This window comes from Leptonychotes weddellii, chromosome 5 (genome assembly GCF_054177405.1).
Source record: "Leptonychotes weddellii isolate Sample4059 chromosome 5, ASM5417740v2, whole genome shotgun sequence".
NCBI classification, from domain to species: domain Eukaryota; kingdom Metazoa; phylum Chordata; class Mammalia; order Carnivora; family Phocidae; genus Leptonychotes; species Leptonychotes weddellii.
In genome coordinates, this window is record NC_138373.1 from 70,501,675 (window position 1) to 70,527,721 (window position 26,047).

The window sequence follows — 26,047 nt, forward strand, 5'->3', positions numbered from 1 at the left end:
GTCTTAAAATGTAAGTTAATATATTTATCCGGAGTGACTCAAGCTTGAGTCGGGAAGTCCAAGTTGACTAAAATCAATAGGTAATTGTTAGGGACCGACTCTATTCCGAGGAACACTGTACTCAGCCTGAGTGTCATCGCTGCGCAGGACTGTTTCATTTTGAGTTGCAACTTGGGTTTCTCAGTGAGCTTTTTTCTTCCCGAAAGCTAATGGCTTCCACAGCAATTAGACATTTTCCTCGCCCTCCCCCTTCCCTCCCCTTTCTTTACCTACGGTAGATTGGATACTAATTCCCTCGGCTATTGATAAGGTCGCAGGCGCCCCGGCCTCTCCCGAGCCCTCGCCCGCCCCAGTCCCCGCTCTCCCTCCGCCCTCCCTTGGCTTCCTTTTGATGTAGCGGGGAACGCGTCCTACTAAAAAAAAAAAAAAAAAAAAAGAAAGAAAAAAAAAAGAAAAAAGTAATCTGCCCGGTAACAATCAGCGCGCAGTAGCAGGAGCCCCAGAGCTATTGGCTATGCAAATAGAGGGAGGGGAGACGGCGCCCCAAACTCTTACTCACCCTTTTAAAGCGATATCCCCCCCCTTCCCTCCCCCCACCCCTTCCGCCCCACCCTCCTTTAAAGGGGCTGGCCCCGGGGCCCGAGTTAATCGCTAGCACCTCTGGTTTATTCACTCCCCGCCTTCTCTATTCCACTCCCCCCGCCTCCTTTCAGGGAACCAAGTGTACAGCTCACCCAGCGCCCCCCCCCACCCCGCTAGCTCTCCACGCCCGGGTTCGGGGCCCCCTTTCTCGGTGAAGGAGGTGCTCGGCCGACCACGGTGTGTCCCGAGCCCTGACCCACGCCATGCTCCCTGCACGTGTCAGCTCGGCCAACTTGCTGGGGGCGCCGGGCTCTCTCCCCTTCCCCCCGAAGTGAAATAACACTGAAAGTTGGGGGGTGGGGTGGAGGGAGGAAGGAGGTGAGGAAACGCCACCATATCCCCTGTAAAAGCAGCCTTGACCCGGGGATGCATTTTAGCACATGTCAGAGCCGACTGCGCCGGCAGCGTCTCCACCGCAATCCCGCTCCGGGGGAGAAAGCCCTGGCTGGCGGGTGAGGCGTGAACCCGGAGGGGTCGGCGAGGATGCAAAGCGAAGGACACAGGGTGGAAGTCTTGGGCCTCCGGGGAAAGGAAGGGGTGGTGTTGTTTGCGCAGGGGGAGAGGGGGGGAGCCAAACCTAATCCCTCCCTCGCCCCCCTCCCCTCCCCTCCCCCTCCCAGGCTATTTCCTAGAAAGCTGTATCAGTGTGGCCACGCTCGGCGCAGACACCTCGGGCGGCTTGTCAGCAGAGGCAGGGGTGAGGAAGCGGGTTTTTCCTGCGTGGCCGCGGGCCGCGGAGCAACCTATGGTAGCCCTGCACGCCCCCCCCCGCAAGGCCTGCGGCAGCGCTGGGCGCCTCTCCGCTGCTCCCCGTGGCGCCTGTAGCGCCCCCAAGAAGGGGAGGGTTTCTGCTCTAGGGTCACATTCTATCACGTCGGAGAAGCCGCCCCCTCCCTCCTAACACCCACCCCTTCCTCTTCTTCCTCTCCACACACACATGCGGGGGTGGGGGAAGGGGGGACGTTGTTTTGGCCCCTTTAATCGGGCTTTTGAAACAGCCTCGAAGTGATCAGGAACTCAAACGTCCGGGACAGAGCCTTTATCTCTGGATATCCAAGGTTGCTATTTTCCAAAATCGCCCTCCTTAGTCTTCACTTAAGGGATCTGTTTCTAAATTGCATGAGTCTACCCCATCTTCAAGTGATCTACCCGTCATTTCTCGTATCTTACATACATGGGCAGGAGTGGAAAGATCAATGTTGAGAAAGCCAAAGTTGGAGGGTCGTAATCTGGCATGATACACCCACAGAATGTGCGAAATTAGAGGGAATAAATAGGAATCGGTGTGTTTTTTGTGGGTTCCCCTATCCGGGGCCCCTGGCATGCGGGGCTGGATAGAGGGAGAGGGCCTCGGAGAGCTAAGGAGAGGGGTGGGGGGGCGGGGGACCGCGTTTGAAGTTAGGTCGGGCCAGCTGCTGTTCTCCTTAATAACAAGAGGGGAAAGGAGGGAGGGAGGGAGAGATTGAAAGGAGGAGGGGAGGGACGGGAGGGGGGGGAAGGGGAGGAGGAACCGGAGAGGGGAGCGAGGCGAGAGGGAGGAGAACTAACTGCCCAGCCAGTTTGCGTCACTGCCTCGCAGAGCAGAGAAGAGCGAGCAGGGGAGAGCGAGACAAGTTTGAAGGGGAGGGCAGGCAGAGTTAGCAGCCCCCGAGGCTCTCCTCTCCCATCGCCCATCCCTTTCCTCTCTTCTCCCCCAGCCTCTCCCTCTCTCTGCCCCATAACTTTTCTCTCGAAAACCCCCTATTTAGCCAAAGGAAGGAGGTAAGGGGAACCCTCTCCCCTCCCCCCTCCAAAAAACCCCCCAACTTTTCCAGTCCGGAGAAAGCAGGGAAGCGAGCGGACACCCGGCTGGCCATGGAACTGCTGTGCTGCGAGGTGGACCCGGTCCGCAGGGCCGTGCCAGACGCCAACCTGCTCTACGATGACCGCGTTTTGCAGAACTTGCTCACCATCGAGGAGCGCTACCTTCCCCAGTGCTCCTACTTCAAATGCGTGCAGAAGGACATCCAGCCCTACATGCGCAGGATGGTGGCCACCTGGATGCTGGAGGTAGGTCTGCAGACAGACTCCGTCTGTCCCCATACGGATACTCGGCCCCCCCACCCCCCAGAGCAGGGACCCTAAAACTGGGAGAGGGCAGGCTCCGCGCTCACCGCCCCGCTCGGGTGCGCGAGGTTACCCCGCGCCCTTTGGCGAGACGCGTGGCTTCATTTCTGTTCCCTGCAGGATGCAAGACTAACTGGGGGAGGGGAGGGTGAAAGGGGAGGGAGGAGGAAAATCTGGGAGAAATGAGGCTGTCCTGGGGCGGGGGTGGGGGAGCATCCCGCGCGCGTGTGTCTGCATGTGGCTGCCTCTTCTTCCCACCCCCCTCTCGACCTGTCTTGCGAAGCCGCGGCTGCTTTCCGTGCAGTGAAGAAGGGAGTAGAAGTGTGAAATCGGGGCCACAAAGTAAAAAAAAGCAGCCCCCCAAAGGCCAGAGCAAATGCGTCCTAGCCTCAGGTCCCCGCATGTGGTCGCGACTCCGCGTTGGCACTTAAGGGGGGGGGAGAGGGAGGGGGAGGAGGGAGGAGGAGAGAAACGGAGAATTCAGGAGCCCCGGAAGTCGCAATGGAGAAACGTGTGTTTTAGGGGAACCCAAAAGAACCACTTTTTTACCCTTGCTCCAAATCTTTGCCGAGCAAGCTGTGTGCCCACGTATGCACAGCTCTGGACCTGCCGTGGTTTCGCCATGTTGCTTTGCAAACTCCGGTTGGAAAGGCTGGAAAACGTCGCCCGCTCCCCCCTCGCACCCCATTATGCCGGCCACCCCACTTGTAATAGTGCCCGCTTCCCCAACCCCCACCTCACGAAGGTTACTTACAGTTTGGCTTTCCAGTTTCCTCAGTGCGGAGATTTGGGTGGGGTAGGAAGGGGGGGGGAGGAGGTGTGTGTAGGGGGGGATGTCGGGGCACCCCTAAAGGAGAGGTCAGAGCGCCCCGTGCCTCTCTCCGGCGGCTCCCCGTTCCTCGGTTTTCCCCCAGCTCGTCACCACGATCCCCAGTTTCTGCCCTTGTGGGCCGCAGCCGGACACTCCCGCCGCGGCGCTCACCCCTCCAAGTTTCCCCTCGGGATCCAAAGCCCCAGGGGTCGAGATACAGACCTTTCCGGCACCCGAAACCTCCGTTTCGGGAAGCCTGGATCCTCTTTGGGGTTTTCACGCCAAAAGGGCTTTTCTAAGATATTTCCTCGATTTTTAATTATTTTTTGAAACCGTCTCCCCATGCTCCGAGTGCAGCCGCCGAGACTGCGGCTCTTCCTCCTCTCCTCCCTCCCCCTCTCTTCCCCACCTCTCCCCACCCACCCCCCCAATAGCGGCGCCTGGGCCGCAGGGACCCCCCCGGACATTTTTTTCAATTGTCGGGAATGATAGAGCAGGGTCCGAGGGTCCGAATGAGACCAAGAAGAAGACCCCCGGAGCTTCCAGAATATTTTTATTGATTTTTTGAAAAGATGACGAAATCCAAAAAAGAGAGTGTGAGTGAGTTAGAGTGAGCAAAGAAGTCAGTAGCCAAAGGGAGCGTCGCAGAGCCGGGCGGCTACTGCGCGTGTGTTTGCCTTCCCAGGTCGGATCTTCAATTCACCTCTTTTTTTACGTTGCTGGGGAATACCCCAGCGCCGATGAGCTTTTTAGATTTACCCCGTTTTCCTCATTTTTATTCTTATCACATATTCTACTCCCCTCCCCCTCCCCACTCAAAAATTAAATATTTTTGCTTCTTTCCATAGGTTATGCCTTTTCATTTTTTTTTTTTGTCTTTTCCTGGTACTATTCCCTCCACCCCCCTTCCCCCCAACCCTTTCCCGCTCCCATTGTAGGTCTGCGAGGAACAGAAGTGTGAAGAGGAGGTCTTCCCTTTGGCCATGAATTACCTGGACCGCTTCTTGGCTGGAGTCCCAACTCCTAAGACCCATCTGCAGCTCCTGGGTGCTGTCTGCATGTTCCTGGCCTCCAAGCTCAAAGAGACCATCCCTCTGACGGCTGAGAAGTTGTGCATTTATACTGACAACTCCATCAAGCCTCAGGAGCTGCTGGTAATGACCCTCTCCTTCTTCCCCCCTTTCTGTGCGTCCTTCCCTCTTTGCTCTCTCCACGCCTGATAAGCTTCTACCCACTGCTCCCCAAATGAGTCCTTTGATTCCCAAATTACCACACCGCTGGAATTTTCACACTTGTAGGAGTCAGCGCTTTTAATATGAAATGTTTTTGTGTTCCTACTGTGTGCCAGGCACTGTGCTAAGCACTGAGGCTACATCCATGAATAAGATCCCCGGAGACATTTCTGTGGGTGAAATTCACTTGCAGTTGTGTGTGCAGGTGCGTGCGTGTGTGCGCGCGTGTGTGTGTGTGTGTGTGTGTGTAGGGGAGACTTGGGACACAGTGATAACATTTTAATTACATTCCAAATTTTCAACCACTGAATTCTGACAAAACAGTTCCACTTCTCACATGGTAGGAAGGTCTTCACATGATAAGAGTGTGTTGTGATGTGTCTCCTAAGAATCTGGAGTTCAAAAGTACTATCTATACACTCTCGAGATAACTGTACATAGTAGCTGTTCACTAAATATCTATTCATTGACTTTGGAGCCAAGTCACAATGTGGCCTCTTATTAGAGGAATCTGAGGTCTGGGTTTCTAGATCCAGTGAGGCTGTGACCTCTGTCCGATGACAGGGGTCCTCTCTTGACTCTGATTTTCTGCCAGCAAACCTCCCCAACCCCGCCCCCCCACCCCATCTAACTCTTTTTCCCTGAAGCTTCACACTTAGGGCGTCCATGTTGCAGCAGTCTGGAATGGTAGAGTGACTCCCAGGCCCACCTTCCGTGGTCTGCCCACCTTTCTCTGCGCTGTTTGGAAAAGGGGGCCCCTCTCTAGCCCCCCCTCCCCTTCGGTACTGGCAAGGCCTGCACAAAGTCCACAGGGCTAGGACTGGCTGCTAGAACTGAGCTCTTTGTGAGAGGCCTTCCTTTCTGGGGCTGTGCTGCCATCTAGTGGCAGACATGTGCAAGGATGGGGGAGGAATTGCGGGGAATGTCTAGAGGGGCATGAATGACTTCACCTTTGAACCACTGCCAGATTTCAGCTGCTTCTGGTTTGGTCCGGGAGGCCCAGAAAGGTGCTTTCTTCTGGGAGATCTGCTTCCTTTAATAATAGTACAAGACGAGTAGTTCATACTCACATTCCCCTGTGAGAAGAAAGGGCTGGAATTTCAAGCCATCTTAGAAGACACTGGTTGTTTAATAATTTTGTCTTTTTTTTTCCCGTCCCAGCCCTCTGTAAAAAGCCAAGGCAGACTTAAAAGCATGTAAAGGAAAAATTGTTAAAATTCGTTACTAGTTCGTTTTCTCATGGGAGACCGGAAAATGAATCTTCCATTTTGTTCATTTGTTTCAACGTGATGGTGGACCGTGGTGTTCTTCAGGACACCCCATTTTTTTCCAGGATCAGACAAGCTAATGAATAGTGCTCCGCAAAACCCTGCCTTTTTTTCCATTCCCGATTTCGTTATCCCAGAGGCTGGGATCGGGAGGAGTCCTATTTTACACCAGAGAAAGCTGAGGCCCAGCAAGGGGAAGGGAGTCACCCCAGATCACACAACCACTTGGTGCTACGGGAGGGCGGCTGGGGGCTCTGGTTGCTGGCTTAGCAAATGGAAGAGAGCCTGGGGTTTTTTAGGGCAAATGGGGGAGCAGGGTGCACATGCACGCTGGTCTCTGCCTCTCTTTCTTCTGAAGACAATTAATGGACAGGCCCGTTTTCCCTCTAATTGCACATACTTTTAGGATTTCCTTTTTGGCTTGTTTTACTTTGAACACAAGTCCCCAAATGTACCCGGATAAGGGAGAGAAGAAGTTTTTCACGAGGTGGGCTGGTGGTGAGAAGCCCATGAGAGACGGGGTTGCATTGTTCCCCCTTGGCATTGAACGGAGGGATTCCGTTGACTGTGCACAAGCACTTTCACTTTGCCCCAATCACTTCCCGCTGCAACATGAGGCTGCTAATGACCATCCAGTGGGTCCTTCAGTCACGATGACAAAGGCCTATGAAACATTTAGGTGAAAGGGCACTCTGTGGCTGAGTGTCCTTTCCCCAAGACTTCTGCATTATGTGTGGAGGGGAAAGTTTTAAAGCAGAGAAAAATGACACTTTTTGGCACCAACTACAAGTCAGCTAATTGGTTGCCAAGGAGTTGGGCCCAGGAACCTTATTTTGAGTTTCATCTGTGTGCATCATTTTTCCATGAGGATTAAAAAGACTATTAATCCAGCGATGGAGACATAGACAATAAATTACTACCTAAGGGCCACAATGACCTTGGCAGTATCTTTTCGTAGGTTCAGCTTTCTGGGTGGGCAGGCAACAGCACTGCCTGCAAGTCAGGGTTGGCCAGGGGTGGGGAAGCCGAAGAGGAAAAGAAATAGGATAGAGTCTTGGCAACAGCTACCTGGGCCCTCATTATTGCCTGTCGCGCCTGCCACTGGAAGCCTAAGAAGAGACGCCAACGATTTCCAAGCTTTGGGGGGCACTTGGACAAATGGGCCGGCCTCCCCATCCAGCAGCGTCCTCATGAGCATCCTTAAAATGGGTCTGGATCCCAACACACCCTCTCCCTCCCCCCCACTTCCCGGACACCACGTCAGCCTTTGGGTTTTATACTCTTCTTTTCCTTCTTCCTCCCTCCCTTCCTCCTCAGGAGTGGGAGCTGGTGGTGCTGGGGAAATTGAAGTGGAACCTGGCGGCCGTCACTCCTCACGACTTCATCGAGCACATCCTTCGTAAGCTGCCCCAGCCGAGTGAGAAGTTGTCTCTGATCCGCAAGCATGCGCAGACCTTCATTGCTCTGTGTGCCACCGGTAGGAGCAGGCCAGAGCCGGAGGGGCGGGCCTTGGGAGGGGCGGACGCAGGCTGAAGAGCCCTTTGGGGGGTGCTCAAGGGGAGGCTGACGGGGGTCCTACCGGGCATGGGCCTGGGGGGCTTAGGAGATGGGTGGTCCCAGGTAACCTAGAGTACCAGGTTTCATGCCCCGGCTGTGTTTTCCTGACTTTATCTGAGCTGGTATATTCTTTTTTCTCTGCTAAACTCATAAATGGTTTATAACGACAGGTGTGGTAAAGGAAAAAAAAAATAGTGCCTGTTAAAATAATTCTTTATGATGTCTAAAGTGCTCTTTGAAGATTATATATACTGCTCTCTGGTTGTGTTTAAATCTTTAATCTTTTGAGGAAAAGGATGGCTTGGAGATAAGCCCAAGAGGAAATTTGGGGGGGTGGGGGCAAATACAGGTTAAAGGAACACTGTCAAGATAAATACGCGGCTTGCCCTGATAAGCAGTAAGGGAGGCCAAAGGAGTTCTTTTTACTGTAGGGCACATGTGTGTAGCTGTTCCCTCTGCTGGATGGGGGAGTAAACCTGGCTGGCTCTCAGCAAGGACTCACGTTCTGAGCACTAGGTTCTGATGCCCTTGCTTCAAGTGCTGGTATTTTGATTTTGGTTGCAAGCTTTAACATAACAATCACAACTGGCTTTTTTATATTAAAAGCTTTCCACTCACCCTGTTGATCCCACAACTGATACATAGTTATTACTGGCCCATTTGCTTTGCATTTCCCTAATAAACTAAAGGCAGTGGTTTGACACTGTCTCATTAAACTGAACCTTGGCCAGTTTCTACCATTTTTTTCTTGGTAGTGGCCATGGGAGAGACCCTGGAACCTTAATCATCCAGGGGAGAGACACCATAGGTAAAGAACTGACATCTGGGCAGATCTTTGGTTTGGGGGTGGGAGGTTGGTGGGGGAGTGGGGAGGGCTGGGGTGCAGAGGGATCAGCACCAGTTTGTCAAAGGTTGTTGAATTTTATAGTTGGGACTCGGGGGGTTAACTCCTTTCACTGTCTTGTTACATGGTATTCATGAGTGAGTACAGATGGATCACACAGTATGCAAAAGTGTATATGCTCTGTTCTCAGTCAAAAGGTCAGGCTTTGCTACTTCTCACTGGCTGACCTTGGACAGGCTGCTTAACCTCTCTGAACCTCAGCTTCCATCTGCAAAACACACCTGGGGGATACATGATCTTACAGCCTTTTCAGGGTGGTTAGGAAAAGGAAAATCAGAAAGAGATACATGCAAGGAGGTACTTGGTGAACCAAGGAATGTGTAGACAGTGTGTTGTGGTCCTACTTGTGGGAAAATGCCACTGTCTCCCACTTGTAACTTCATCCAAATCCAGCAGGACCCCTTGCTCTGCCTGCACTGGCTGGAATGTGGGATTCCCTGACATGCACATTGGATGCTTGGGCATGGGTTTTGTCCCACTGGTTTTCCGCGGTGCTGCCCTTCCTGATCCAGACCCGTCCCATGGCATGTGTATGTGCCCTGGGCCCTTTTGTGGGAGAGTGAACTGCCCTTCCCACAGCCCCAAGGGGGCTGTTGTTCAGAGCCCCCGTGTATACCTTGCTGCCTTTTAGACAGTAGCCTAACCATTCTTTTGCTTCCTCTCTTCTCCTGCTGTCTGGCCTGGGGCCCTAGAGGTCAGTCCCTCATTGACTTGTCATTTTGTCTCCCAGGCCTGGGCTGTCCCTTCCTCTCCATTGTCATGATTCACTGTGGGGGAGGGGTCAACCAGTCCTTTTTTCTCTGGCCCTAGGATAGCTGACCCCTTGACCCTAAGATCCCCCATTGTCCAGCTGTTAGCCAGAGTTCTGCTTTGACCTTGTCTCTTGACTGACAGATCTTTTGGGGTCTGTCCACCCATCCCTCCATTCTCATCTCTGATCGGGGTGGAGATGGTGGGTGGGATTACCCAGGCCTGGGTAGATCCCCAGATTCTGTAAAGGCCCATTCTCTAAAATTGGGGATCCCATCCCCCGCTTCTGATCTTCTTGCCTAGATCCTTGGGGTGGCTGCCAACTTGGGGCCAGAGTGAGGAGCCTGGGCCTCGGGCCCTGAGGACAGAGGCCCAAGGGGTGGCACGGGAAGTCACAAAGACTGCCTTTTGGGAGACTTGAGCTAGACTTGGACAGGAAGTGAGGAAGGATAGAAGGAATAACTCCAACTGAATAAAAACCACAAGCCAAGTACTCAGCCTCAGGTGTGGACTGATCAGAGCGGGGCCGGGGGGGGGAATGGGGGGCTTCTTGGAAGTTTCCTGAGTCTGGGAAGGATGGGTCTGTCTCACAAGGCTTTTCTTTCTCGATCTGTGCTTGAGCCTGTGTGAAGGACTGGGTTAAATAGCGTCCTTACCGTGGGGAGTTTCATAGCAGTTGGCCTGACGGCATCAAAGTCAAGGGCTGCTCTTCTTGGAGGAAAGATCTTCCAGTTAGAAGAGATGCTGCACTTCGGGCGGGGCCGGGGTGTGACAGATGGTTGAGGGCCTAAGACTGCCTGGCAAGTAGCCGGCGCAAGGTAACTGAGAACCAAAGGTAGGTGGCGACACTGAGACTGTCCTGTCTGCTCCGTCCTGGTTCCCCCAGCCCTGAACATTCTGCCCGGAAGCCGAAGAGGCACCTGTAGCCAGGGTGTGGCAGGCCTACAGTGGGCCCTGAGGAGGTGGTCGCCAACCCTGGGGCGGTGTGGCCAGTTAATGGGGAGAGCTGGTTGTGAATGAGCTGGCACTAGTCCCGTAGTCTGTATGGGGAGTGCGTGTGTGCGTGTGTGTGTGTGTGTGAGAAAGGGGAAGAGAGAGAGAGGGCAGGAGAGCAGAGGGGGGCCGTGAGGAGGGGAGGGCAGCTGCGGTTCTCCTTGCTGGCCAGAGGGTAAGAGGGCCGGGCAGAGAGACGTCCTCCCACCCTCTCCCTCCTCAGCTCAGAATGGCTTCTGGCTGGAGAGACCACCTGCAACTGCCCGGTGTCCCTGTCAGGGCCAGTCATGGTCCGCAGAGGCACTGGGGTGAGAAGCAGACCTTCATAACTGCCGGCCCCTGGCGTCCCCTTTCCTGGAGCTTTGGATCCTGGGGAAGCAGAACTGAGCCTCAGTGTCCCCCTGGTTGTAGCTCTGATGGTAGAGTCCCCCAGGTCTGCAGATGAGGAAAGAAGGACCATGGAAGATGACTCAGGATTGCACTCGGGCACTGGAAGATTCTTGATGCATGATATCATGCTCAACAGATGCTTCCAGTTAGTCTAGAAAAGCCAATGACATTGAGTTTGAACTTGGTGTGGGGGTGGGGTGGAGGTGCTTAACCTCCCAGGCCCGTGGCACCCCACATGTCCCTCTTTTTGCCCAGGGCCCCACCTCAAGGTGCTGGGCTAATAAGCTCTTTGCACCATGCCCGTGAGCAGTCCCACCCAAGGCTCCCGACCCCAAGGTCCGAGCCCCAGTGATGATAACACCCCTTGTGTTCCCAGTCTTCCTGGCTTTCCCTAAAGATGCTTCATGACCTTCCATCATGAGGTGTAATCATAGCTGGGACCCTGAAAGGGTAGGTGACTCGGCCCCTTATCCAAAAAGGGAGGTGTGCCCTGGTGGTTGCCAGGTGGGAAGAATTTAGACCACCTTCCCCTCTCTGAAACCCTGCACTGCCTCCAAGGCTGACAGGGTGTGGAGCCGAGGGGAAGTGGCAGTCTCTTCTGCACGGGCACCCCGTGGGGACAGGCAGTGGGACAGGGTTCTCTCACTTCCCGTCTGGCTGTAAAATGAATGAGGGGCAGGCTGCTTGCTATTCTCCAGCCGTCTCCCTCCCCTCCTCCTCCCACCGAGGCCTTTGGCTTTACATTGCCATCAGCTTGGCGTGGCAGTCCTGCCCCATGCGCGGATTATGCGCGGATCCTATTCCGGGGGGTGGTAGGTGAGGTGTGTGCGGCTCCCAGCATTGGTTGGCCAATGAGCATCCGGGATCCTGGCCTTTTTAATGTCCACCTTGCTGCAGGTTGGAGGAGGGGGAGAGACTGGGGCGTCCCTGTTTCTCTTCAGCCTCCGGGCAAATCTCTCTCGCCCCCTAGTGGTCATCCAAAGCACAGCGGTCATTCTTGGACTTCAAGGTCTCCGTCACCATAGCCAAAACAATTCGCGCTAAACTTATGTGCAGGGCCATCTAATCTGGTTTCAAACCAGCTTAGCTCAGAGCTCTTTCTTCAGTGAAATCTTACCAAGGCGTGCAGATACCAAGTCTATGAATGTGGAGCCCTCGCTGCCCTTGTCCAGATTAAGGAGCCCAGTCAGACCCCAGGAGTGCCTATGGCGGTCTTGGGAAGTTAAGTGGGTTGTGCAGGTCACACAGCTTGCTGGTGCCATGGCTAGGACCTATCTCTCTGACCAGGGCTTGCTTTGGGGGGCTTTTCTTGCACTTCTGATAGGAAAATCACCCTGTATTCCTTCGTGGGATGTGGGAGGTGGCCTTGAGGAGCTATTCACATTCTGGTAAGTTATAAAGAGCACGGGGGGGATGCCTGGGTGGCTCAGTCGGTTAAGCGTCTGCCTTCAGCTCAGGTCATGATCCCAGGGTCCTAGGATCGAGTCCCGCATCTGGCTTCCCGCTCCGTGGGGAGCCTGCTTCTCCCTCTGCCTCTGCCTCTCTCTCTCTCTCATGAATAAATAAATAAAATCTTGAAAAAGAAAAAAAAAAAGAGCACTGGGTCCACAGTCTGAAAGTCTCAGCCTTAACCCCAGGCCCAGGATCGGGGGGATTAGACAAGTCAAGAATTCATCGATTCGGGGTGCCTGGGTGGCTTTAGTCGGTGAAGCGTCTGACTCTTGATTTCAGCTCTGGTCATGATCTCAGGGTCGTGAGATCCGAGCCCTGCGTCGGGCTCCATGCTGGGTATGGAGCCTGCTTAAGATTCTCTCTCTCCCTCTTTCTTTGCCCCCTCCTGCTCCCCTCACTTGCACTCACACACTCTCTCTCCCCTGCCCCCCAAAAAGAAAAAGAATTCATTGATTTCACCTGTAAAAGGAAGCGTTTTGAAACCGATGAGTTTTACGTTGGTTTTTATTAATACCTCACCACTACTTGAATGAGTAAGCGACCAATAGAGTTGGGATTCCCCTAAGGTGTGCCCCTTGCCTCCACCACCTCCCCAGGAGGGAGGAGGTCGTGCCAGAGGCTTCTAGTATGTGGGCATTTTTCCTTGGCTCTGGGTGAACCACACCTGAGGGAATATAGGGACACTGGGAAGGGAGTGGCCAACTTCTGTCTTCCATTCATTGTACGAGGGCCCTCGGTTTCTCCCACTCCTGACAAACCAGCATGAGGCTTTGGGGACTCGATGAGGTCATTTCTGGGACACAGAACACAAGTGATAGGGGAGGATTCTCCAGGCAGCCCAGAGCCTTCATTCTTCCCGGCGGTCTCGGCACAGTTGGCCTACTGTCAGCATCTGCCTGTAGCCCAGGGATGCGGGGCACCTTCCTCCTCATGCCTGCCGATGCTGAACAGCATCTCCCAAGGGTCAGGATTACCCTTCACAGCCCCAGAGAAGGTTCCCACGGTCAGAATAGTGGTAGGACACTGCTGGCTTGCCAGGAGCCAGGCACTGTGTTTTTACATGGATTAGTCCTGTCCTCAGACCAACCCTATGAGGTGGGTACACTTCTCCTGATATGCTGGTGGGAAGATGCAGGCTCAGAGAGGTCAGGTAACTGGGCCATCTTCAGACAGCTGGTCGGTGGTAGGACAGTGGCCTCCCTATACTCTACCTTCCAGTTCTTGGAGCTACTTGGCCCAAATGCTTCCCATGTCCTCAGAGAGTCCTCCTAAGTATCTTCCTGCTCCTGTCCCCTTGGGCACCCCCTTTCTTTTGAGAAGTGTCTTTATTGGCTACCCATGCAGTGTGCACCTAGCCCTTTAGAATGCACTGTGCTGCGTTCTGTTCCTATGTTTTTGCCTCGGGGGTGGGTGTGGGGATTAATCCTTGCTGCCCGGAACAGGGAGGAACACTTGTGATGACTCTGTTGGAACCCATCACTGGTCAATGCTGCGGAGGAAGGAGGGGTCTCAGGAAGTCACCTCTTACCATTCTGGGTAGGCAACGGAGGGTAGAGATAGACCCTCACTCTCTGACTGTGCCTTTTGCCCCAACATATAGCTCGTTGGTATTTTTGACCAAGAGATGTAGAGATTGCGGAGAGATTTTTTACTTGGTATTTTATTTTTGCTGAAACAAAATGATATGAGGAGAAAGATTTACAAAACTACTTCTATTTCTTCCATCTCAACAGTGGGAACATTTATATACGTTTTCTGTGACTCCTCCTACTTAAGTCACATGCACGGGCGTATATGTGTTTTTATGCATCTATTTCTGGAAGGTTGTAATCTTGGTCATAGCATGCATGCATGACGTTTGATTTTTCTGCACCGCCCCCCCCCGTCCCATCCAAGTGGGTAAGTTTAAACAGTTTTCAATCCAGTTACGTAGCCAGAGTTTAAGGTTTCCAGGAGTGGCTGAGTGGGTTGGGTGAAACTTTCCACGGGTGAGTGCAGAGGTTAGGTAAGTAGAGCTAGTACGAGGACGCAACCCTTCAGATGTTTTATTCAGGTGTTTTTCTCTCTGCTATTTCCCCTACCAACAGAGGAGGGGGTGTCCCTGAGCAGGGTCCCGGGGCAGCCCCTGAGATCGTGCAGAACTAGCACTGCTCTCTGTGGTGAGAGAGGCCTTGTGACTTCCCCAGCCAGTGGAAGCCATGCTGCGTTCTATTGATGCTTGCTTCTTCTTTTCTTGGGAGTGGTTCTCATTCTAGATCCTTAAGGAAGAGCAAAATAGAGCTGGAAGGCACCTGGGGGATTAGCCAGCCTTTGACCTAAACCATGAAGAAAGAAATACATTTTATAACACAACTCAGGATATACATAGATGGACATCAAACTGCCACGAAAGTTTCTCAAGACAGTATTTACTCTTACTACATGATTACTTCCTGATACTTCCTATCCTGTTCTGTTCAGTTAAACGGCAACAAAAACAACCCACCACTGGGTTTCATGACCCAACAGTGAGCTGCAACTAGAAGCTAGAAGAACACTGATCCAACCCCACCCTTTATTAGACAGATGGAATGCCAGGGGCTGGGAGAGGAAGTGACTCACCCAAGGTCCCACAGTCAGGACTGGGCTTGTAATGCTAATGTCACCTCCTTTGGACTTACCCGGAGGAGAGCCTCGCAGTTGCTCGGGAATCTCGAGGAAGACCCTGGTTTGCTACCGCGGCAGGTGGCAGAGGAGGAGTGTAGTGGCCGCCCGGCTTCCCGCAGCCCTTCCCTGGCGGGGGGAGCACTACCCAGCCTGCACAACGCTCCCCATTTCTGGGAGGCAGGGAACAGTATCGCCGGGAGGATGCCCCTCAGCATTTTCCTAGCAAAACAAGAAAGGGGGGCGATAGAGTCCTTCTGGCAACTTTAGCCCCTGCTGCACCCCCGGGACCACCCATATATACCCCCTGGCTTCCAGAAGTTAATTAGTTTGCTAAAATTAGGAGTCAGTTTTGCGTGCAGTGGGACAACAAAAGCTAGACGCGTGTGAGGTGTGCTTCCTGGTCGGAGGCCTGGGACAGAGGAAAGGGAGGGCCAGGGATATCCTCCTGTCGTTCCCTGCCAGAGGCTCCCACCCAGGGCCTTTGTGGGCCCAAGGCCATGGGCTGGCTGCCTCGTCTGCATTATGAATGTCACAGGGGGAAGCTAATGAGGTTATTGGGCAGAGAAACACTCCTGTGAGCCCATGTGGAGGAGACCTACAGCAGAGCGGGATGCAGGGAGGCTGCCTTTGGCACCATCCATGGGGATAGAGAAGGCACGGGAGGAGTTAGTGGACAAGTGGACGGCAGGCTTGGGGCAGAACGCTGTGATATACGTCCCTCAAGAGGTAGAAATGGTGAGTGGGCTAAGGAAAGAAAGCCAAGGAGAAAGACAGACTGACAGAAGGCCAGGCTTGCTCTGTTCGTGGGATTCGGCCAAGATGGGAGGTGTGCGCACGGTTCAGTGAATCAGCCGTATTGCTAAGAACACCACCAACTTGCTGCTGGACGATGGGGTCACCTATGAAAGTGCTTTAATGGAATATGTGGCTTAATAGGGCATTGGACAGGAAGAAGGGGAAATATTATGTTGCACTGTTTCTATAGTTCAGGAAGAAGGGGAAATGTTCTGTCACATTGTTTTTATAGTTCAACCTGATGGTGGTGCTGTAATTTGAAGTGTGACCCATGTGCCCCCTCTGTATCTCCCTCCTGCCTCCCCCCGCCCCGCCCCTTGCACAGCTATAGGCAGTAAACTCTGGAGTAATGCTAGAACCAGAGGTAGTACATTGTGGAGGATTTGCTCCACTCCAGGACTGACTAAAGTGAGTGATGGAGTAACCTCTTTACCATATCAGCACAAGGAGCGGGAAAGGGCACTTGCAGCGCTCAGAAGCCTGCCCGTTCTCATCCACCACATGGGGGTAATTGTGCACAGCTTATATGGTGGATGTGTGAATTAGCTGGCATATAACTCGGACGGGACTGTACACGTGGGTCATTAGCAGCTATTAGAGGCAGCAACAGAAGTCAGGTGCGGGTGTCCTTCTGTCCTCCTGATAACTGAGAAGTAGGTGATCTTGGTCACCCAGCCTCTTTGCGGGAGCACTCAGAGGAAACTGAGGTGTTTGGTCTCCCAGGCTGAGGAGCATATGAGCATAGGAACATCCCCTCTGTTAGCTTTTGGAGAAATGAAAGTGGATGAGTGTTTGAGCTCCTTAAATTCATCCTCATTTTGTACTTCTCTTTAGCAAACCACTCTTTTTTTCCAGCAAGAAAACAGGACCTTCGGGCCCAAGAGCCATAAAATCTAACCAAGTCATCCATCTGATTAGGATGCAGTGGTTAATACTGGTTAACACCTGCTTTCTCTCTCCTCATGTTCTAAGGGTCCTTGGCATTGGGCTAGAAGTTGGGGATTTGTGTGAAACTTGGCCCTCATGCCCTCGATTACTGCTTCTCTCACTTCCTTTTTTTCTTTTTTTTTTTTTAAATGAAGTCATCTTTTGTTTTGGGCCATATTAGTCCTTTTTGACTGTCCACAAAATAATAGGGCTAGATCACATCAGGATTATTGTTCTTCATAAAATTTTACTTGCTTATGCTTTTCCTGCCTTCCACCATCTAGATCCCTTGGTCTGTCTCACTTGTATGGCACATAAGTTACCTTGTCTGGACTCACCTCAGACCTCCCTGCTCTGCTCCTGCCATGACCCCCAGAGGAGAATGTACCTCACTCACCTTCCTGCCACTTGCACACATGCTAACCCCAGACAGGATTGTGGGGGCCTGAGTCTCCTCTCTGAGAATTTACTATGTGCACTCAGATAAGCTCTCCACCTTCTCTGCCTCCGTCTCCCCTTTTAGCTTTGGGCCTGCCACAGTGATGGCAAATAAAGAAAAGGTGTCTTGTGAAGGAAGACTCAGGAGAGGATGTGTCTGTAGGGTGAGGGATCACTGTACAGCTTACCTTTCACCATCCTATTTCTGAGTATCTTCAGGCTGGGGAGCCCCGCTATCCTTGACCTTCGGCCTCTCGTTCTCGCAGATTTTAAGTTCGCCATGTATCCGCCATCGATGATTGCAACTGGAAGTGTGGGAGCTGCCATCTGTGGGCTCCAGCAGGATGAGGACGTGAGCTCGCTCACTGGCGACGCCCTGGTCGACCTGCTGGCCAAGATCACCAACACGGATGTGGTAGGTGGACGCCATCTTCTTGGTTAAAACCAGATGTCTCTTTTCTCAGCTCAGGGAAGGAGACACTTGGCTTGATGATAATGTGTTGGAGGTGTTTTTTTTGTTGTTGATAGTGCTTTCTGTTTTCCAAGATCAACATCCAAAGTCGTACAAAATTCAATAGATGAGGCTTCCTCCTAAGGTTTGGAAGCCTGTGTGCCATAAAATAGAGAAAAGAACCTAGCAAGCAGATACAAGGTGGAGGAGGGCTATTTACTAATTTTCCTTTGTGGTGTGGGCTTCCTGGTGGGTCTGAAATGCTGCTTCATTTCCATTTATTTTCTTGTCCTCGGGCTGCTTCTCCCCCACAGTGTCGTGCTCTGCTTACACCCACTCAGGCAGAGACACGGCGGAGAGAGGGCTGGAGCCTGGCTCCGCTGCGCTGGGGGCGGTGGGGGTCCAAGAGGTGCCCCACCTCGAGCACCGTGTCTGGCCTTGACACACCTCTCAACCCCACCCACCTCTCACTTCCCTTTCGTTTAATGTGGTAATGGATTAAGAAGTACTGCTAAAAGAATAAAGAGCCATAGTAATTCAAGGAACTATTATTAGCTATAGATTTTTCCATTCTTGTGCCCCATGGACTGCCCAGAGGCTTGCCAGAATTTGAAGCTCCTTAGAAGAAAGGTCTTGAGAGACGAGGGTCAAGTGAGGCTCTGATTCAGCTGGTAGGAAATTGCAGTCCTTAGAAGGTCTGAGCCAGGGTGGCTCTGAGAGGTCAGAGTGGCCGCTCCTGCGTCTTCCAGCGTCTTCCAGCGGGAGGCTCTCCGTGGGAGGTGCAGAGAGTGCTGAGGTGGCCAGCTGGAGGAGGGGGAGGGCAGCAGCAGAACTGGGGCTGGAACCCAGAAGCTCCGACTCCCCGCCTGGAAACGTTGGCTCCACTCTTGCTGTAGCCCCTGACTTTTTGTTTGAGAAAGCCTCTGCTTTGAAGACAACTGGCCTGTCAGCTGGGAGGCCCTCCTGTGTCACCATGGAGAGGCTCAAGATGCAGGGGGACTTCACCGTGCCCCCCTCTGGATGTTCCAGGGAGATTCCGAATGCCCTGCTGTGGCAATAGATTGAGTCAAGAGATAACGTGGCTTACAGGCCCATCGGGGATGCTGAACAGAACGTGGACAACTCCGAGAGCCTAAGGCTGCAGCTTGCTGGCTTTCTCACCTCTGCGTCTGTATTTTGCCTTGGCCTTTATTACCATCTCAAGGAAGTGGTGCAGGGAGGTGGTGAAGGGCCTCATGGAACAAACCCAGGGTCCTATTCTGAAGCAGTTCTTAGATATGCTTTTCAAATTCTAGGTCCAAAACAGGCTTTTCACAAAGGCCTGCGCTACCATGTACTCCATGGTTTCCAAAATACAGATGGCGAAGTCCCTTCCAGTGTGCTTCATGTGAAGAGTGCTTTTCTGATCCTCCAGAGGCAAATCTGGGTCGGAACTTAACATTTATAGAAATGATAAGCTTCCTTCCTTTTCTGAGTATCTCCTATTAAGGCTGCCTTACAAAAAGGACTCCCAACAGCAACCAGCTTAAGACAGGCTCTTCCTCAACCCCCAGAGACAAAAATGTCAGTGACAACAGCTTGACTCCCAGGCACTGTAACCTCTTTCAGACATTTATAGACCTGTCGTGATTGGCTGGTGGCTCTGTGGGTCTCTGGCCTTCTCCCACGTGTCCCTTTATCACCCCTTACTGGTTTCAAATGGACAGAGGTCACTCCTGAAGTGTCACGGAGTCTCTTCGGCCGCTTTTCAAGACTGCAAACCAGTTGCTCCTCTTACATTAGGGAAACGGCTTGCCTCTTTCAGACACTATGTAGCCAAGGTAGCCATCAGACTGGGTCAAATGGATACAAGAGCCGCTAGAGGTCTCATATGTCCCAGCTGTGGAACTGGAGATGCATGTGTGCCCCATTCTTACCAGTGGGCCTCTGGTTCAACATTTTATTTTTTTATTTTTTTTTTTTAAAGATTTTATTTATTTATTTGAGAGAGAGAGAATGAGAGACAGAGAGCACGAGAGGGAAGAGGGCAGAGGGAGAAGCAGACCCCCTGCTGAGCAGGGAGCCTGATGCGGGACTCGATCCCGGGACTCCAGGATCATGACCTGAGCCGAAGGCAGTCGCTTAACCAACTGAGCCACCCAGGCGCCCTGGTTCAACATTTTAATATTAACAACCAAGCATGAACAGAGAACGTAAACTCCATAGCACTTTTTCAGATAAAAATCTGAGACCTCTGTGAGTTCTAAGCTTACCTCTGGGCCCCAGAGGCTTGCTCACTCTCCCCCCAGGAATGTTCTTAGTAAAAAGGCTTGAGCAACATTGGGCAAGGCTGGCCACCTGTGCCTGACTTCCAAGTGCTATAGGTCTCCTCCCATCCGTCAGGCCGTGTTCTCTGAAGTCCTGAGGCTCAAAGTGAAGGAAAAGAAAAGGACTGGAATTCAGAAAGCATTGGTATCTGGAGGGAGGCAAGTTTTGCTTCCTGAGCCCATTTACCATTTCATGAGTCAAGAAGTGATGTGTTGCAAGCACTTACTCTCCATTTGTTTCTGGAAGTATTTATTAAAGGCTCACTTGTTGCAGACTTGCACGATGAACAAAGCATAGATGGAACCAAGGCAGAAATTGGGACGGGTGGGTGATGTATGGAAAATAGGAGATGATGCTCCTGACTTCAAGGAACTCGGCGACTGTAGGGGAAATCAAAAGCAAAGCATGCAAAATCCTAGCAAATGAAGATCATCAGCAAATGAATGCTGAAGTGTTATGAACTATAAATGCGGGAGGAAAGCAACCCAGAGGAAGGAGCTCACTAGGCCTAATGTGAAACACAGGCCTCCTGGAAAGGGCACTTGGCAATAGAAAATGTCCTTGGAACGGAGAAACAAAATGTGGTATGTATGTGCAGTGGAATATTAGTCTGCCTTAAAAAGGAAGTAAAATCTTGACATGTGCTGCAACATGGATGAGCCTTGAAAACATGCTAAGTGAAAGAGGTCAGACCTAAAAAGACACATATATGGGGCCACTTACAGGAGATAACTCACATAGTGGAGTTCATGGAGACAGAAAGTAAAATCGGGGTTACCAGGGTCCAGGGGGTGGGAGGAATGGGGAGTTCTTTAATGGGTATGGAGTTTCACTTTGGAATGATGAGAAAGTTCTGGAGATGGATGATGGAGATGGTGGCATGACCAAGGGAATATACTGAATGCCACCGTACACCTAAAAATGGTTACAATGGTAAATGTTATGTTCAGTTTATTTTGCCACAATTAGAGCACACACACACACACAATATGCTCTCAGACCCACGCTCTGAAATGCCCACAGGATTGTGTTGAACTCTCCCATGGAGAAGTCAGGTGCCCAGGACCACGTTCTGTTACGCTGTCTCCGGCAGAATAGGACAGATGGGAACCAGGACCTGATGTCCCTACAGTTCTGTGCCTGCCCTGTGCACCTTGCTATTTGTGATCTCCTCGAGCTGATGGTGTTCTCTCTCCACGCATTGTCAGGGGTCGGACCGGGGAAAGAGGGTCCCCTGGATTCCATTGAGACGGGCAGACAGGTTTCTCCGGCTCACTAGCCAGCAGCAGATAGCTTTGATCGGAGGGACCCAGGCGGCTCTGAGAAAGTCGGTCTTTGTTGCTCCGTCTGGTTGCCAAAATAAACCGAAACGCTTCATTCCAAAGAGAAAGCTGAGTGAGAAGCCTGACAGTTTTACAGGGAATAAAAGTCTCAGAGGGTGGTATATTTTAAGTACTTTTTCCTTCCAGTCATAAGTGTTGCTAAAAACAGACGCCAGCCAGCGAGGCGGTGCTGGCTTTGGGGAAACTTCTACCGGGGCTTCCGTTGCCAAGGGTGAGTTTGAGAGGAGGGCTCGAGCGTCCTGGTTCCCCGGTGAACCTTTCCCTGCTCCGCCGGGCAGACTCGGGGTTCCTCTTCCGTCCCCTCGGCACTCGGCTCGTGCTTTGTGCCAGCATTTATCTCAGCGTTCCTTGTCTATAGAGCCTCTTGAACAGGACCCAACTTTTACTGTGCTCTTTATCCAGAGCCCCTGGCAGAGGCTTGGGAATGATGCTGATGAGAGGGAGGGAAGCCGGAAGGAAGGAACGGAGGACACAAAGGCCAGGCATATGGGCTTAGAGTGTGTTTCTTAGTCTTCGGTCTCCCCAGGTCTTTGGGAAAGCCCTATAAGCCTTAATTTACACGCCAGGGTCCTGAGCAAAACACATCACCTTCACGTGACACAGTTTTACAAAATGACTGATAAAAACGCAGGAGTCAGGCTCACGGGCCATGACCATGCTGTGAAGCTATTGGGAGATAATTTGACGGAGGCAGACGCTAGTCCCCTGGTCCCTGTATTCCTCCTTTTCTACCTGGGTTACATCAAAACTCTGTCCAGTACTTAAATAGCGCCCAGAGAAGATTTAGGATACCCCTGCCTTAGGGTCATCCTGGCCTGTTAGGGTCGTGGTTGCCAGTGAGCTGTTGAAAACCCATTCGCTGTGCAGGGGAGGAAGTCTTGATTTTGACTACACGTTCTGGCCCGGGTCCCCAGCCTTGTGTCTCTGTCCTCCTTAGTGAGCGGCACCAGCCCGCTCGCGGCACACCTTCTCCTGAGGGCCCCTGTACAGCTGGGGCTGTCCTTTGTGGACCTGACGGGGCCTGTGGTCGAGGACCCTGTGAAGAGTGGCCGGAGGGGAGGCTGGGCGCGGGGAGGGGGACGGAATCGAACTGGAGGCTCATGCTTGCCTCTCCTGCCTTATTTCTTCTGCGGGCTTCATTTGGTATGCAAGGAAATAAGCCAAACGGCCTGTGAAGAAAGGAAGAATGAGATAGTTTCCCAAGTTGTCCCTGCCTGAGTTGGCCGCGGGTCTGGGGCTCATTCAGCCCTTTGTCCCCCTGTTGAGTGCAGTGCGTGTGTGGTGACAATGGCGTGATGCAGTTACACTGGGGGCTCATGGTAGGAGTTCCGTCAGCCCATTCATGGAGGCCGAGGAGGGTGCAGGGCGCAGAGCCCGAGCCAGCACGCAGAGGAAGTCGGAGGCCCGTGTAACGAGCTGGCGATCACAAACGCTGCTGTCAGGGCTCCGGGCTGGGGGCAGGGGCCAGGGAGGGAGCCGATGATCATCGGACTTGGAGGTTTGCCCGACCTCCAGCACTGCGGAGTGCCACCTGTCCAGGCTGACAGACGAGCATTATGGCTTTCCTTTTAATCAGCTTAATTTGGGGCATCTTAACACAACGACCGGTGCTTTCGGAGGCTGCCGGAAAGCAGAGGTCCCAGAGCCGCTGCATTTTGCATGCACGTAGCAGCTTTTCACTGGACGAGCTGTCCAGTGCACCCACCCCCCCTCCCCCCCCCGCCCACCAGCTCCTTGGGGCTACGTCTCCTTTTCTTGGAGATTCTCTGCCCTGTACGTCTTTCCTCAGAGCTGGGAAGAAGCAGAGGGTCTTAGGGGAAAGAGTTCTGAAGCTGGAGGCTTGCCCGTTTAAAGCCAGGCTTAGCTTTTAACTCGAAGGAACCAGGGGACAAGCCGGCTTCAGTTCCGTTCTCTAGCTGTACAATGAGGGCGTGTGGCTGTTTGAGCTCCAAAAGCCGTTCAGACCCCCAAATCCCCTGACTCTGTAATTGCCACTGTGTGGCGTCTTGTGATTCTGCCCTTTGGAAATACTATGATTCTGCTCTTCCCCAGCTTTGCCTCCTTTTCTTTTCGGGCCATTGAACTTGCCCCCCCTCTTTATTTCCTTCTCTCAGCTTGACCTTCCAGCACCAAGCGCCCTGCTGGGTTTGAGGCACGGTTCCTCCTTCTCTCAGGTCACCGCTCCCCCCACCCCAGTCCCATGCGCCGTCCTGCCCTGCTGCTCGGGAGAGTCGGAGCTCCTTGGGCAGGAACGGGGCTGTGTTGGGTGGGCATGTCTGGCTCAGGTAACAGCACCACCACACATTTCCCTCTCCCTTCACTTTCCATCAGCTCACAGAGAATTCTTGTGCTCTTTGCAAGTCCAAGAATGGTTCCTAACGATGCTAAAGGAGGGTATTAAAATACAGGGAGTGAGTTCTGTCTCCAGGAAGGGGGCGTGATGATATCTCTGTCTCCACCATCACAGAGTAGACTGACATTGTTCTTGCAAGACAGACACTTGCCCTTAAGTTTTTTTACCCAGTTAAGGATGGGTGATCTGCACTTAAAACTCAAGCTGATAATAGCCGAGCTGTGAAGAAGGGGAACCTGAAGGAGAGTTAGGCCGAGGCCCCAGAGGGCTTTCCAGGAGTGAGGGACATAAGATTGAGCCCAGAGAGGGTTAGCTTCCCGCTCTGTCCCAGATGAATCTAGAAGAGAGCCGGGGATGGAGTTCAGGGTCCCTCATTTCTGGGGTAACTGCTGTAATCATTTATCACTTCAAGTAGGAGGTTATCAAAGATCAAGAGCTGGCCATCGTCAGTCACGATTTAGCCGAGGAAAGTGCTTTACATGAAACCTCCCTTCATTTTATTCAGGAAAGCCGGTACGCGTGTTCTTGGCTGGAACGTACATAAATGTGACACTTGAGGCGTGTTATCTTCAGTCCCATGGCTCTGAAAGTCCAGTAGAAGTGACTGTCCAATGTCCCAGCCTTCCCTGTAGGATTTTTTCTAGAACCATTCTTTGAGGTTTCAGGCTGCTGGAAGGGAAGGCTGAATGCCAGAAACTGTAGAATCGCTGGCGTCCCAAAAGCAAAGACTCTAATATGGCCTCAGATCAGGTTCTTTCGCTTTCTTGAGCTTTGTCTCCTTGTGTGGAGGACGATCTTTCTCAGGGATGCTGGTGTGGCTAATGCAGTGATAATCATGGAGTCCTGAGTTGGTCATATTTTTGGGATGGAAGGTGGGCTGACCCTGATGACCTCCCCATGGCACCGAAATACAGCCTCAGAGGAAGGAAAGCTGGACAGGATCGGCGGGAGGCACTAGGGCTCTCGGTGGTGGGCAGGGTCTTCCACACGACCTTCACCTTCACGTCAGGGAGTCTTCACCAAATGGCTGTGCCATGGGAAACCGTCTTGTTAAAGAGGCCTTGTTGCTGACACCTGACTGGCATTTCTTTTTGAATTTAGTGGTTCAGAGCTATTGTCTGTCCCTCCCCTACACACACACAGTCCCTCAATCAGCTGAGAATCCTGCCATCTTCTTTAGAGAACAAAAGCCCTTTATGCCACACCCAAAATCAATAGAACACATATGTTAATAATACTCCAAGGGGGGGGGGGAAACGCTCTTTATGCCGTATGCTTTGGATAGGATTTGTCCTCCATGGAGGCAAGCATGCGGGTACTGTCCCTGTGGTATGGAGGGGTTCTGACGCATTCCCCCCGCCTCCTTTTAAACATAACCTCCACCAGCTCCTGAAGGACCTCTGTAGCGGAGGGTCATCCCATCACCACTGGCTGGATTCAACTCATTATTCCCTGCGAGAAAGAAGAAAGAAGAAACTAATATTCATTTCAATTCTGCAGCCCCTCAGTTCTCAGGAGTTCAGGGGAATGAGGGAGGGCAGAGGGCACCCGAGACATGAGACGGGGCTTTTGAGGATGGTGTTATGCCACGAACATGGCCTCTCAGAACAAGTCGGCTTCTTCAGATGGTGCTCAAATGGAGAACAAGCCACTTACTCCGGCTTTGGAAGGAAAACTGACCGTGGGCCCCACTGTCCACCTCTGATGCACGACCTTCCCAAGGAGAGTTGAGAGTTGTTTACCTATAGTCGTTTGTTTGCCTTGTTTGCCCACACCAGCTTTATCTTTATTTAAGATCAGTTTTCTTTATCGATTGTAAGGCTTTCGGGTTTTCTGATACCTTCTACTGAAATGGAAGTGCCTTTAGCCTTCGCCCCGAGCTCATGGGGCGAGTGGTCAGTGACCTGGGAGCGCAACCCCTGGGCGTGGGCTTTGGAGGAGGAGCCCAGGGAAGGTTTCCAGTCGATAGTGAGGGGATCGGACAGGGTAGAGGATGTGGCCAGGGCATGCCACAGAAGTTTGAGAGATGTTGCCAGTCCCTGACCCCTCAGCTTGTTCAGGATGGCCCAGAGATCTCTGAGGCTGGGTTCTGTCTGTCTTGTTCCACGCTCCACTCCCAGTGCCAGGCACATGGTGCTTGCCTTCAGCAATCTGGAGCAAATGCTTATCCATATCTCATCTTAAAGAAATCGAAAGAATTCTTTCAGACTCCAGGACAGGTTTCTTGTTATTCACAAGAAATGGGGTTCATTTATTGAATTTAGCACTTGAGATAGATTATTTCAAGAGCTGACCTTTACCCTATGAGTGTTTTTCATCCTTATTTTACAAGTTGGGGAACAGATCCGAGAAGTGAAATAACCTCGTTGCTCCCTGCAAGTATGGTGGGCGGGTCGCAAATACTATCTCCGTTTTCATTTGTCTTACCTGCTGGGTGATACTCCCATCTCTGCCCTTAGCAGCTGTTGTTCCTAATCTTCAGTTTCGTAAAAAGCTGTAGTTTGAAACGTGGAATGGACAAGATAGGAATGGAACATTGGGGCATGGAAACTGTGTCCCTGAGTAGTTCGGTCCAACTTTATTTTAGATCTTCAGAAAATAAAGATAATGCTTTTGTGCTTGGCAGACAGTAGCCTCCAGGCAGTGAGAATTGCACAGTGAAACAAACAACAGGGGAAGCCT

General features: G+C 52.3%; 1 protein-coding gene across 1 annotated transcript in view; it reads left to right on the forward strand.

Annotated features, from left to right (window-relative positions):
- Positions 1–2,191: 2,191 nt before the first annotated feature.
- CCND2 (cyclin D2) overlaps positions 2,192–26,047 on the forward strand; it is a 29,718-nt gene continuing 5,862 nt past the window's right edge. Inside the window, exons 1-4 of the mRNA XM_081821071.1 lie at positions 2,192–2,691; positions 4,498–4,713; positions 7,377–7,536; positions 17,178–17,326. Coding sequence (XP_081677197.1) covers positions 2,497–2,691; positions 4,498–4,713; positions 7,377–7,536; positions 17,178–17,326 — 720 coding nt within the window. The 5' untranslated portion in view covers positions 2,192–2,496. The remainder of the gene's footprint in view (positions 2,692–4,497; positions 4,714–7,376; positions 7,537–17,177; positions 17,327–26,047) is intronic.